General features: G+C 40.5%; 1 protein-coding gene across 2 annotated transcripts in view; it reads right to left on the reverse strand.

Moving 5' to 3' along the window:
- Positions 1-9,005, reverse strand: part of HEATR1 (HEAT repeat containing 1) — a 53,769-nt gene extending 44,764 nt beyond the window's left edge. Inside the window, exons 1-8 of one of the 2 annotated variants that reach the window (XM_055234422.2) lie at positions 8,865-9,005; positions 8,393-8,566; positions 7,613-7,829; positions 3,943-4,084; positions 2,353-2,454; positions 1,326-1,466; positions 327-538; positions 35-168 (exon numbers count right to left, since the gene is read on the reverse strand). In XM_055234422.2, coding sequence (XP_055090397.1) covers positions 35-168; positions 327-538; positions 1,326-1,466; positions 2,353-2,454; positions 3,943-4,084; positions 7,613-7,829; positions 8,393-8,534 — 1,090 coding nt within the window. In that variant the 5' untranslated portion in view covers positions 8,535-8,566; positions 8,865-9,005. The remainder of the gene's footprint in view (positions 1-34; positions 169-326; positions 539-1,325; positions 1,467-2,352; positions 2,455-3,942; positions 4,085-7,612; positions 7,830-8,392; positions 8,567-8,864) is intronic. The other variant, XM_063613429.1, reaches the window with a different exon arrangement.
- Between the last annotated feature and the right edge of the window lie 5,696 nt (positions 9,006-14,701).

The raw sequence follows: 14,701 nt of genomic DNA on the forward strand, positions 1-14,701 counted from the left end.
AAAATTTCTGGACAAAAAATATAAAACTACATACCTGTAACATGATGAATGATGGAGACAACCAGATGGGGAAGCATGTAACGCAGAAGAGGACTGACATCGTAAGCTTCAGAAATCCCATGAAGTATTGTAATAAGATCAGGAACATTACATAAGTGAAGGAATGGCCTTTGAAGAAGCAAAAGTACATATAGTGTTGACTTTACAAGTTAGACAATAAGTGACAATATAAAAAAATACATAATCACTCATCTTACAAAAAAAATTATTCAAAATAATTTTATTCACCTCTGACTAGCACCATTTCTCAATTCAATTGTACATACTTTTTCCCAAGGCTCTCTGGCTTCTGTCTCTGCAGGAGCACTATCAAGCAACTTAATCCATCCTTGATCAAAGAGGGAATCTTGGTCAATGTTTTGATGATCTGTGATGCCAATGAATTCACAAAGGTATCTTCCATGGTCACTTTCACAGAAATCTGACATACTATCATGTATGTTGCAGCTCTGTAATCTGGTAAAGATGATTTCAATCCCTAAATATTTTTTAAATATAACGAAAAATGATAAGCCATATTATTTTCTGCTACTTTAAATGTTAATCTGACAAATTAGAAATGTCATAGAGATTAACACAACCTACTGCATAGTCAATCACTCTTCAGACATAAACAATAAAGGAGTTGACCCCCTTTTCAGAGTGGATACAGAGATGAGACAAGTCTGTTGGACGAGACAAAGGATCTCAGAAAATTCCCCAACTCAAACATCTACCGCATGTCCTAACAGGAGCCAGTAAGCTCTTCTTTTATACATAAAATCCTACTTATGGGAGGGAGACCTCAATCAGATCACTAATGGAACAAGTCTGATGAAAGATAACAAGTTGGGACACTGGTGGGAAGCGAAAGCAGTACCTCCACAGGGCACCTGGGAAGGCAGCAGGCAACAAGGCACTTGGGAAGGAGAAACGCTGAGAGGCAGGAGCCAGTGCACAAAGAATACTGAGAGGCTGCTCACACCTCGAAGAGACTGTCTGCTCCATCCTCCTTCTAGTGAGGCAAAAAGACTGCTATGGAAATCAATCTAGGAGATGGCGGCAGGACCAGACAGCCAATACTTATTCTTAAGAGTCCTAATTAAGGTCCCAGTCCGGTGAGTTTCTAATAAAAAAGTATCATATTTTCAACCTAAAGGCTAAATCTCATCTATCATCTGAAATAAATTGTCAATTTAAAAACACTTAAATCTAAAAAAACTTTCGAAAGCAAGAAAATTCCTTTAAGTACAAAATAATCTACTTAACACATTAGCAGTGCCAACCTTTTGGATGTAGGGAAATAGTTTGGCGATGATATTGTCTGATACGTCCTCTGCAGCTACCAGCGCTGACACTATGGTAGAAGCATAGAAAGCCAAGAGCACCCTCAACTGAGCTGAGCTGCCCGGGTACTCAGCAAAAACCTGAAAGAAGGAACACAAACAAAACACATTTAACAGTGAAGGATTGCTTGAGGCCAGGAGTTCAAGGCTGAGACTTCAATGAACTATGATGGCACCACTGTACTCTAGCCTGGGCGACAGAGCAAGACCATGTCTCCAAAAAAAAAAGTGAAAGGCCAGATAAATATTTACAGCTCTCCTGAATTACCATATGCAACAATGAATAAATACACAATGTGACAAGAATTAACTGCCTAATGATATTCCTAACATTTTTATTTTTTAAATTTATGGTTTTTTTTTGAGACTGAGTCTCACTCTGTCGCCCAGGTTGCAGTACAGTGGCACGATCTTGGGTCACTGCAACCTCCGCCTCCCAGGTTCAAGCGTTTCTCCTGCCTCAGCCTCCCGAGTAGCTGGAATTACAGGCATGCCCCACCATGCCCAGTTTATTTTAGTATTTTTAGTAGAGACAGTGTTTCACCATGTTGGCCAGGCTGGTCTCAAACTCCTGACTTCAAGTGATCCACCTACCTTGGCCTCCCAAAGTGCTGGGATTACAGGCGTGAGCCACCGCGCCTGGCCTTAAAATTTTTTAAACAGCTTTCCCAGGTTGAATATTCCTGACATTTCTAGACAGTCTCTTCGAATAGTCACTGTAACTAGAATCTGGCAAGGAATAGACATTTATTTTTGTAGAAAAACACCTTTGGTGATAAAAGACTGATTCTTAAAAAAAAAAATACGGACTCTCAAACTGCTCCTGCTTCAAAACACCAGACCATTTAACAAAATACACTTATCCAAAGTACCATTGTTATTAGGGAATGCTTTAGTATGTTTTCTTCATTCAAAGCAAGCAATCTTTTCACAAAATTATATACTCATGAAAAAACAGACTGCTCACCTTCACAGATTTTGTCACCAAACTGCAAATGAAATCCATGAATCCAAGATCTTTGTAGCAGTGGGTAATCAAAGTTCCTTTAGCTAAGGGCACTCCAGATTGCTGTTATTGACGGAAAGAACAAACTATTAGCGACATTCTTCAACTGATCCTTATTTTAAAGTATTTACCCAAGTAATGTCTTCATACTGCTCCAATTCATACATAAAAAATATAATCTCTCCTTATAACTGGTGGTGGTGATGAAATTAACATATAAAATCATGTAAACTTAGAAATTCAAAAGAGAAGGTCAGCAATGAGGGCAGAGGTATTTAGTGAAAAATGTTTGCTTATCACACGTCACATTTTGAAAGGTATTTATCAAAATCTGGATTCTCTAGATTCTCAGTAATTTTACTGGTTCGATTTAGTTTCTGAGTCAATATGATACGCTTCTGTCATTGCTTTATAATAACACTAAGAAAAGAAATAGACTATGAACCTGCACAACTTATACCACTATTCCCACCATCTAGCATTGTACATGGTATGCAACAGATGCTCAATAAATATTGATTAAATAAACGAAAGGAGAATTTTAAGTGAACTTTAGTAGGTGAGTGGAGTTTGGATACCTGGAATAAGAGTGCCTAGGGAGCAGCAAGGTCCAAGGTGGATCAGAGGAAGAATAATTTTGAAATTATTTTTGATAATTTCTTGAAATCTTGAAATTATTTGGAGAAGGCTGGCCTTCTCCAACGTACTTTAGTTCACATGCTTTACATTCAGATTCTTAAATTATCCTTCTAATTAAAAAGTCCTCATTACTCCTGTCTTACTAATTCTGAACACTGACTCCATTACCGTCATCAGCCTAATGTGCACAGCCCTATGATCTGTTAGCTTACTTTCATCCCCATTTGCCTCCCCTCCTACCCTGATCACCATGCTCAACATGCAGTCAAGTTCCTGCTAACAACGTACATCTACTTTCCTCTACCACGTTGCAAACAAAGTGCTGACGGTTAGTCGGTTGGTTTTCCTACAATATCATGCTGTCTTTTCTTACCCAGACCCATCCTGCTATATGAGCATCCTTTTATTCGTCTGTATATTAATTCCTAGCATCCTCCTCACAACTTTAATAAATTATTGAAGCCCCTGAAGTTATCTTTATCCTTTTAATTTTTGTAAGTATTTTCTGCCTTTCTTCGCCTTCAACTTAAGTTCTCAGTTCCAAATTTAAAATGCCAAACAGCATGGTACGATAGAAAGGCACAGGCTCTGGAATCAGATTGGGGTTCAAATCTCGACTCTGCCACTTTATAGTTATGTGAACTTTGGCAAGTGGCCTGTCCTCATCTGTAAAAATGAAGTTTTGTGATAATCCAAGATAATATAATGTACACTGCCTAGCCTGACGTCAGATACTACATAAAAGCTAAATATTATTAACATTAATAATAGTTTCAATTGGAAGTTAGGAAATAAAAATGATGGAGGTAGTTATCTGGACTATCCCCAGGAGCACTGACTTATTTTTTCCTAATTAAATCCTTTAATCAAGATCTGTAATGATTACAGACATGTGTCATTCAGCAATCATACCTTAACTGGCAACAACCAGAACCATTTGTGCTTTGAATTATTAATTTTTAGAAGCTGTATGACTCGCACAAATATTCTTGTCTCGTGGTATGGCAGAACACAAGCAATGAGGCTATCTTGATTATAGAGATGTATATGGAACCTGGGGAAAAAAAGCAAACAGTCCAACTGGACACAAAACTTCATAATAAGCACCTATTTCCTCACATGCCCAAACTGTATATTAATGAGCTAAAACAACCTAGAATGAGTAGCAGTAAAAATCACATAATTATAATCAAGATACAGAGCATTTAAAAAGTCCTCAATTTTGCCTTCACATATCCCTCAACATGGTCCAGCCAATTCCTATGCAATATCTTTGAATATTCCACATCAAAATATACATCCCATTAACTTTCTCTCAGCTTTAAAATTTTTATTTATTTTTTTGAAATAGAATCTTGCTCTGCCACCCAGGCTGGAGTGCAGTGGCACGATCACAGCTCACTGTAGCCTCGACCTCCCAGGCTCAAGTGATCCTCCCACCTAGGTCTCCTGAGTAGCTAGGACCACAGGTGAGAACCATCACAGTTGGCTAATTTTTTATTTCTGTGTAGAGACTGGGTCTCCCTATGTTGCCCAGGCTGGTCTCTCAACTCTTTTTTTTTTGAGAGGGAGTCTTGCTGTTGCCCAGGCTGGAGTGCAGTGGCACAATCTCAGCTCACTGCAACCTCCATCTCTGAGTTTAAGAGATTCTCCTTGCCTTCGCCTCCCAAGTAGCTGGGACTACAAGCGCACACCACCATGACCAGCTAATTTTTTTTTTTACTTTAGTAGAGATGGGGTTTCACCATGTTGCCCAGGCTGGTCTCCAACTCCTCAGCTCAGGCAATCTACCTGCCTCAGCCTACCAAAGTGCTAGGACTACAGGCGTGAGCCACCACGCCTGGCTGAGATGCTTTTTCTAATTCTGCCAACTGATTCCTCTTCTGTGAAAACTCTCCCATCCTTTTACATCATGTACTTTTTTTTTTAACAGTACCATACATTGCCAGTTTTTTTTTTTTTTTTTTTTTTTTTTTTTTTTTTTTGAGACAGAGTCTACTTGGTCACCCAGGCTGGAGTACGGTGGTGTGATCTCGGCTCACTGCAACCTTCACCTTCCGAGTTCAAGCAACTCTCATGCCCCAGCCTCCCGAGCAGCTGGAATTACAGGTGCACACCACCACACCCAACTAATCTTTTTGTATTTCTAGTAGAAACAGGGATTCACCATGTTGGCCAGGCTGGTCTCAAACTCCTGATCTCAAGTGATTGGACTGCCTCAGCCTCCCAAAGTGCTGGGATTACAGGTGTGAGCCACTGAACCCAGCCTATTAGTTTGACATACGGTTTTAGCGCTATCCAAGCAGTTACTTTTTCCATGAAGCTTTCTTCAACTATTCCAGGCAGAACTATATCCACAAAACTGTGCTTAATCCTTTATTATGGCATTTATTTCAAAAGAGTAATCAAGGGCAATCTACTTATCTGTGTACTGAACTTAGTATTTGAAGTTATCTGAATAAATGAAAAATCAAATGCAAAAAGTATTCCTTACATTAATGATCTATTTGGGGGTAAAATTAGGTGCTAGAAAACAGATGGAAATATTAGACTTTTAAATATTCTTTTTTGTCTGATTGTCCTAATGTTCTGACAATCAGAAGACCCAAGTTAAAATTATGTTTTCTTGATGACTCACTTGCTTCTTGAAAAAAAATTAGTTTATCCCCATGTCTCCATTTTTTGTTTTTTTTGATACGGAGTCTCCCTCTGTTACCCAGGCTGGAGTGCAGTGGCGTGATCTCAGCTCACTGCAAAATCCATCTCCTGGATTCAAATGATTCTCCTGCCTCAGCCTTCCAAGTAGCTGGAATTACAAGTGCTCGCCACTGTGCCCAGCTAATTTTTGTATTTTTCACAGAGACGGGTTTTACCATGCTGGCCAGGCTGGTCTTGAAGCCATGTCTCCAATTAATGGAATAGAAATCTACTTTTAAAACATGTAAGTTGGACTGGGTGTGGTGGCTCATGCCTGTAACCCCAGCACTTTGGGAGGCCGATGAGGCAGGAGGATCGCTTGAGGCCAGGAGTTCCAGACCGGCTTGGGCAACAAAGTGAGACACTGTCTCTACAAAAAATTAAAAAAAAAAAACTAGCTGGGCATGGTGGTGCAAGCCTGTAATCCCAGCTACTTGGGCAGCTGAGATCGGAGGATCATTTGAGCCCTGGAGGTCAAGTGGGCCATGACCACACCACTGCACTCCAGCCTGGGTGATAGTCCTGACGATCAAAAAAAAAAAAAAAAAGACAGCCATCCGTGTGCAGTGGCTGTGGTGGCTCACACCAGCACTTTGGGAGGCCGAGGCGGGTGGATCACGAGGTCAGGAGTTTGAGACCAGCCTGGCCAACATGGTGAAACCCCATCTTTACTAAAAAAAAAAAAATACAAAAAATTAGCTGGGCGTGGTGGTGGGCGCCTGTAATCCCAGCTACTTGGGAGGCTGAGGCAGGAGAATCACTTGAATCTGGGAGGCGGAGGTTGCAGTGAGCCAAGATTGTGCCACTGCACTGCAGCCTGGGCAACAGTGCAAGACTGTCTCAAAAAAATGTATATGTATCTATAGGGAGAATAAACAGAACAAAAATGTGTATGCTGTGATGTGATACCAATATGTGAGAAAATAAACTGAGCAAACTTACTGAGACAATTCCCAAAGCAGATAAAAGATCAGACCTTGGAAATAAACTTCAGTTGTATCCTAGCTCTGCCACTTACTAGCTGTGTGACTCAAGGAACTTAACCCCTCTAAGCCTCAGTTTTCTCAACTGTAAAACAAGGATAATACAAATAATCTCACCAGAGGAATGCTGTGAGAATTAAATGAGATAATGCAGGTAAAGTGCTTACCAGGGCCTGGTGTATAAATGCTCAAAACACATTAGCTATCATTGTTTTTTCTCAATAGTATTTCAGAGGATAACACTGCCTGCTTCCCTAACCATTTTGTTGTTTTGCCAAGAAAGAAGCTTAATACTCAGTGCCCCAAGTGTGCAGGAACAAGCTGTAATGGCAAAGCGACATGGGCTCCTCAGAACTAATGAGGTTAGGCTGGGCGAAGTGGCTCACGCCTGTAATCCCAGTACTTTGGGAGGCCGAGGCGGTTCGATCACCTGAGGTCAGGGATTCAAGACCAGCCTGGCTAACACGGTGAAACCCCATCTCTACAAAAACACAAAACTTAGCCAGGCATTATGGCAGGTGTCTGTAATCCCGGCTACTTGGGAGGCTGAGGTGGGAGAATTGCTTGAACCTGGGAGGCAGAGGTTTCAGTGAGCCAAGATTTCGCTATCGCACACCAGCCCGAGTGACAGAGCAAGACCCTAGCTCAAAAAAAAAAAAAAAAAAAAAGAACTAATGAGGTTAGACCATTTACTCAAAATCATCAGTAGTTCTACTTTTCACTATCAACAAAAAAGAACTTAAAGGCAGAAGAGCATGCTTATCTCACACAATGGACATTGTATCAATCTCTTAATATATCTAATTTTTCAGCTTTAACTTGATAAGTGTTCTCAACTACTTAATTTTTTAAAAGATCAAAGTGATTAACCCATAGTTATTTCTGTAACTCTTATTAGTTACCTGTGAATCAACCACTCCAGACACTTCTGCGCTGGCTTAAGCAGGAAGTAAGGCGACAAGTGAATAAGGAATAATGAAATGTTTTCATCCAACTGTTTGTTTACTGCTTTGGTCTGAACACTTCGCTCCAAGGTTTTTGCTAGCTGACTGAACAACGGTGCTTCAAACTGCTCAAAGGAAGGATCAATTCCAAGCAACTCTTCCAGGCCAGTGCATCCTAAATTTCAAAAAAGGCCAGTTTATTTACCAATTCTTCATAAGCAAACTCATCCCACCCCTCTTTTACACTTTTACTTACCCCTAAGAAGTCTCTGAATTAAGTACATATAATTTATAATACAGTCCCAAACACTGATTTCTAGTTTTCAACATATAGAGTAAATCCTATCTCATCTACTAGAACAGAAAGTACTTTGGGGCAAGGAATATTGTTTTTTTTTTTGGATATCCCCTACAATAACTAGGCCAGTCCTCTGAGAAGACTTCTCCGTCACCCCAGTCACTGTCTCCATTCCCCTTTTAGCTGTTCTCCTTTTTGACATATTAGTTGACCTCTCTCATTTTGTTTCTTCATCTGTGAAATCCAGATACCTCTACTCATAAACATTTCAAGCACCAAGCACCTGGCTGTTATGTTCTCTTTCCCTTAAAAATATACGTCAACATGCTAGAAACTGCTAAGGAAGAGGACGGGACAGAAAGGAAAACAAGAAAAAAAAAAAAGTACCATCCAGAAAACAAACGCTTCAAAGAGCTTTTCTAAGTTAAAAAATGGCTCACCAATGGCAAAGGCGGTGTCCCTGTCGATTGTGGCCGCTTCCTTAGGGTCAAACAGCAAAGAGGCAACTTCATCTCTAGATAAGAGGCTGGCATCACTTTGAGGGAGGGCGAGTCGTTGCAGCTGCTGGGCTAAGGACGTCATCTTTCACGCCAGCGGAATTTTAATGACACGGGCTAAAAAAACGTAACCACTTTGAGAAGTTTCTACGAAACTATAAGGCGCCTCGTAAACAAACAATTTTCCTCTGCACTCAGCGCCGTCATGGACACACAACGCGGCTGTCCTGAGATTTGTGGACCCCCGGAGACGCAAAGACGATGGCAACAGCGTTAACAACTAATTACAGTACCGGCGACCGCGCCAAGGCTTTCCTTCCACCCTCATTCCGCAGATATCCGGAAAACTCTTACCCTCCCTCGATATGCCGCCCCCATCCGCAGCCACATCAAGCGGCTCTGTGCTCCTCCTTACCTGGAACTGGGAATTTGGGTATATCTTGGAAGGCAACAACTCTTCACAGCAGTTCCCACATGGTACCAACGAGCCCAACCCTCACCCGGAAACCTAAAGCATGCTGTAGAGCAGCTTCCGGCTGCAGGCGCTACGGCAAGTGAAGAGGTTCAAGCTTGCGGGGAATGCTACGAGACAGCTCCGCCTCCCGAGACGAAAACCCGCCCCTCAGCCCGCCGGACTCAGGCTCCAGTCTGAGCTTCGCCTCTGTATCTCCGGTCTAGCGGTCTGCGCTGCGGCTTGTGTTTGAAGCTTTCGGTCTCTGGATGGGCCTTCTGTGGGCTTTAAAGATCCGTAGCCGGAATCATTCATTCAGTACATATCCAGCCTTTACTAGGTGCCAGCAGCACCGCGTAGTGCTGAAAGCTACAGGTTGTGAAGTCACGTGGTTTGGGTTCAAATCCTGGCGCTGGCGCCTTGTCGGCCGGGTTAACGCCACCAAATTATTTCATCTCTCTGAGCTTGTTACTTACTCTACAAAGTGGGAAGAGGCCGAGTTTGTCGTGAGATGAGCTTCTGCTCCTAGTGCAAACCGATCTATAAGTGAGGGACTCCACCGCCCCAGAGCTTGGGGGAGATCTTGTCACTCCTCTTTGTTTCCATTCCCGAGGGGTATATGGCATATATTTTTTTCTTTCAAAACGAATCCTAGTCAGGCGCAGCCTGTAATCCCAGCACTTTGGGAAGCTGAGGCTGGCTGATCACCTGAGGTCAGGAGTTCGGGACCAGCCTGGCCAACATAGCGAAACCCCGTCTCTAATAAAAATAAAAGAATTAGCCGGACGTGGTGGCGGGCGCCTGTAATCCCAGCTACTAGGAAAGCTGAGGCAGAACAATCGCTGGAACCCGGGAGTCGGAGGTTGCAGTGAGCCAAGATCGCACCACTGCACTCCACAGAGCGAGACTGTCTCAATAAATAAATTAATCGAATCCTGTTGAGGTATAATTTACAAACAATGGTTGCACCCACGTCAGTGGAAGAGTTTCATGACTTTTAGCAAATGCATGTATAGGTGTAATGACCTCCCCAGTCAAAATCACAGTTTCCATCCCCCCTAAAAGTTGTCTCTTGCCTGTTTGCGAAGATTCCCGCAACCACTGGTCTTGGCGTCACTACAAATAGTGTTGCGGAAGAGTATCCTTATGTATGAATATACCTAATCTGTTTCTAAAACACTGGTATGCGCTAGAACTAGGATGAACTGACGTCTTCCAGACAAAGGAGTGAGATCGGTTGCTCTGTCTTTTCTGGATGCATTAATTTCTCTGAAGAGCTCTGCGAGGCCAGGGGGTCAAGTCTTTCTGTAACAGTTTTTCCTGGAGAATGTCGGAAACACGGCTACAAATTTGGAGGCCTCGGTTTTCTATACTTCATGCAGATTCTCTCCCATTTACAAACAGAGTCTTTTGTTGTTGGTTTGCTTTAAAAGCATTGAAAACAACCAAATATTTTCTTCAGTTATTAATATTTCTACTGACTGCTGACCGTTAATAATCTTCTTTTCATGTGGTGTTGAGTGCCTCGCAGAGAATAACATGAAAATTCTAGTAGTACCTATTTCATTCTTACGAACATATCTCTCAAAGGAATTTTTTTTTCTTTCTAACGTGTCACAGGAATTTTACCTTTACAGAAGCAATCAGCTTTCGGTACTTTATAAGAAATGAACACCAGGTCTGTTTTATCGATAAGATAATTTGCTTTTTTTGCTTAAAAAATACCCTATATATTTTTTAAAAGCTTTAGTAAGTGAAACTTTAAAAAGTGCTACAAAGATTTGACTCAGTCCTTTCTATGTCAGCTGTGATGGTATATAGTGCCATGCCGAATTTTACTTTGGAAAGTAAAAAGGAAAACAAGTCAGGTGTTCGTAAATGTAATTTATTTTTTAAAAAAGCTTTGGTTTTAAAAAATGTAATAATCTTGAATTATATATTTTTATCCATTTTAAAAGAATTATTTGGATTTGTTCTGATTATTACGTCCTCGAACTAATTATGTGCCTGTCTCACAGATTATTCAATTGAGGACCAGAACAAACTTAATTTCTCATGTTTTTGAATTTAAAATACCAGTTATAGGTCTTAGGTACTCTGCAATTCTCCTACCTAATAATCCTTTTCATGGCTTTTGCTATTTATAATTATTAAATCCATAATTTTAGCCATAATTGACATGTATTTCTTGATATAAGGAAAAACATTGTTTTCAGAGACGACATTTTAACCACACATTCTTTTGTTCTGATTGGCGAGGGAGTTCTCACAGTAGAGTGGTCAATTCTAGTCCTCATTTCAATCACTGTTCATGGCACGGACTTTACCTTAAAAAAAGCAAATTTGTAAGAATGATTTGAATGAGTTTTTTAAAAGGATATTCTCCCTCTCCTACCCCACCGCCCCTTGTAATCCAGAGTACAGATACCTTGATTCGTTCCATGTGTACTTATAACAGGCCGAGGGTATGGAGGTGAACGAGAGACTGAGGTCTTTCGGTGAAACCCCGTCTCTACTAAAAATACCAAAAAATTAGCCGGGCGTGGTGGCGGACGCCTGTAGTCCCAGCTACTCAGAGAGGCTGAAACAGGAGAATGGCGTGAACCCGGGAGGCAGAGCTTGCAGTGAGCCGAAATGGCGCCACTGCACTCCAGCATGGGCGACAGAGTGAGACTCCGTCTCAAAAAAAAAAAGAGGAGACTGAGGTCTTTGCTCTTGTGCAATTTGCATTCCAGCAGGGAGGCAATACACAAACAGATAAACCGAAAACGACCAGGTAATGTGATAAGTGCTTGATGACAATAATGCAAAGCCATATGATAGGAATGATTAGAAGGTGTCGTTAGTTTGAGTTGTTGGCGACCTTTAAACTGAGACCTGAATTTAATCTGAGACCTAACTTTAAGCTGAAATTTGAATTTAAGCTGAGATCTGAATGAGAAGTCTTGAAAAAATTGAGGTCATCCCAGGTAGGATTGATCTTGGCATTTACTCCACTCCAATCACAAGGGATCCTTTCTGTCCGTCAGATGTGCCAAGCTGGTATTTTCTTCATAGCCACTATCACTACTTGAAATGACCTGATTTGTCTGCTTGTTTACCTGTTTATTTCTTGTATTCCCTCACTATAATACTGGCTTCAGCACGTTGGCATAAAGCCCATCCCTAATATTTATGAAGCCTGAGAAAGAGTACAGATAGACTCACTGCTGCAGGTGTAAATATTTAAAAGTTATAAATTAACACATTATTAACTAGGATAGGCTATAACTCTCAATACTGGTGAGTAAACATGTATAATGGCAAAACAAAAATGTTTTTATATAGCTGGAAATCAGCAAAATCTGATTGCATTTAATTATTATCATACCCATCTGGGTGTCCTGTTGATTGGCTGATGATTTCGGATGAGTAATAAAGACATCTACAGTTAATACATTTCCTGTATATTTAGCCCATGAAAATTTACCTTCATTTCAGCAAAATTACCATGTATGCTGTGTAATCAAGATTTTCATGTAATTGTGTTCTATCAGAAATAATGATCACAAAGGATTAAAAATAAAATTTAATTATATTCAAAATGTATAAAGTTTGAATGTTTTAATAAAAATATAAATTAAATTAAAAAGCAATACATTACATCTTTTTCACTTGTTTCAAAAGATTTACCTTTCTTATAAGATGTGAAGTATAATTAATGACAACATTTTTTTCTTTCTTTTGAGATGGAGTCTTGCTCTGTCGCCCAGGCTGGAGTGTGGCGGCGCGATCTCAGCTCACTGCAACCCCCGCTTCCCAGGTTCAAGCAATTCTCTGCCTCAGCTTCCCAAGTAGCTGGGATTACAGGTGCCTGCCACCACACCCAGCTAATTTTTGTATTTTTAGTAGAGACGGGGTTTAATTAGTGACAAAATTTTAAGTAAAATTATAAATAAATAAATCTAAAGTTGTATTTTTTTGGTAAATATTGCTTAATGAAATTGTTCATAAATTACTCACAAGCATATCATTCAATGTCCACCTAGTTGCCAGTGTAAAGAATTTGTATCACCCTTTGTTCATGTTATGTCTGTATCTACCTAATTTCAAATTTCAGAGTCATGTGAATTGTTTAATATTGTTAAATGTTCCTCAGCAACCATATCTGATTGTTGAGAATTCTACACTAATTGCTGAGTATATCCAGAACCATAAATTGGGGGGGGGGGGGCGGGGGGAAAAGGAAATAAGAAATTACATGTTTGGAACTACTTAGATATACTACTTTATAATGCAAAAATACGTTCATGTAGTTTGAAAGGAAGAGTGTGACAAATTAACTTTTCTTTTCTCTTACCTAAGCATTTCTGTATCCAGCATCCTGGTTGGGTCCCGGCCAGGTGTGGTGGCTCATGCCTGTAATCCCAGCACTTTGGAGGCTGAGGCAGGCAGATCACCTGAGGTCAGGAGTTTGAGACCAGCCTGGCCAACATGGTGAAACCCTGTCTCTACTAATAATACTAATCCCGACTCTACTAAAAAAAAATTGGCCGGGCGTGGTGGTGCATGCCTGTAATCCCAGCTACTAGGGAGGCTGAGGCAGGAGAATCTCTTGAACCGGGAGGTGGAGGTTGCAGTGAGCCAAGATTGCACCATTTGCACTCCAGCCTGGGCAACAAGAGTGAAACTCTGTCTCAAAAATAAAACGAAACAAAAAACAAACAAAAAGACAAATTCTCCCTATGCTCTTAAGCAACGTCCAGAAACAGTACAATCCACGGATATTCAGGATTTCAGGCAGGGTTGTCTTTTACTTTCAGGACATGGGACAAGAGACCTATTTCCCATAAGCTTAAATGTATAAATCATGAGGGTCTATGTTTAGGTTTATAGGTTATGCCACAGTAGTACTAAATGGCAGGTTTTGAAAGGCAGGTTCCCACATTTTTAAGCAAATTTATTTTGTATGATTTGTGATACGCAGAGATCAGGATCTAAGGATGACGTTGAAGACTTTCTCACGTTTACTACTAAATCCTAACTACCAAATAAAGTACCTGGAACGTGGTTAACAATACATATTTATTGACCGACTGAATCAATGAATGTAAATGTGCGTAAGCTGTATCTGTATCCCCTTCCTGTTCAAGAAATGTGAATCAGAATGCAAGTGAATAAGTGTAGCATTATTATAGGAATAACTTAGAATTATTCTATCTATAATAAAAGTAAAATTTTCAGAAACTTCAAAGTTTTATTATTAGTGGAGCATTTACATCATATATCACAACTGATGGGATAACGTCCACTTGAAAACAAATCTGTTACTGGGCTCAGTGGCTCACACTTGTAAACCCAGCAGGTTGAGAGGCCAAGGGTGGCATATCGCTTGAGCCCAGGAATTCAAGACCAGTCTGAGCAACATGAGGAAACTCCACCTCTACAAAGAGCACAAAAATTAGCCGGGCATGGTAGCACGCACCTACCCGGGAGGCTGAAAACGGGAGGATCAATTGAGCCTGGGAGGCGGAGGTTGAAGTGAGCTGAAATTGCACCACTGAACTCCAGCCTGGGCACCAGAGGAAGTCTCAAAAAGTAAAAATAAAAAAAAGAAAGAAAAATAACGAGAAAACAAATAGGATGTATGTTATTGGCAATGTAAAGTCAACATATAAAATCTACATTTTGGCAATATGCTAAAAAATACTTGACTAGTTAAATGATTGAGAAGTATGTGTTTCGTCATATTGCATCCCAAACAAATTTATTTGCATTTTTATAAACTTGAGCACTTGTGCTCTTGCTACCAAAAAACTTAT

Source organism: Symphalangus syndactylus, chromosome 19, assembly GCF_028878055.3.
Source record: "Symphalangus syndactylus isolate Jambi chromosome 19, NHGRI_mSymSyn1-v2.1_pri, whole genome shotgun sequence".
Classification (NCBI taxonomy): Eukaryota; Metazoa; Chordata; class Mammalia; order Primates; family Hylobatidae; genus Symphalangus; species Symphalangus syndactylus.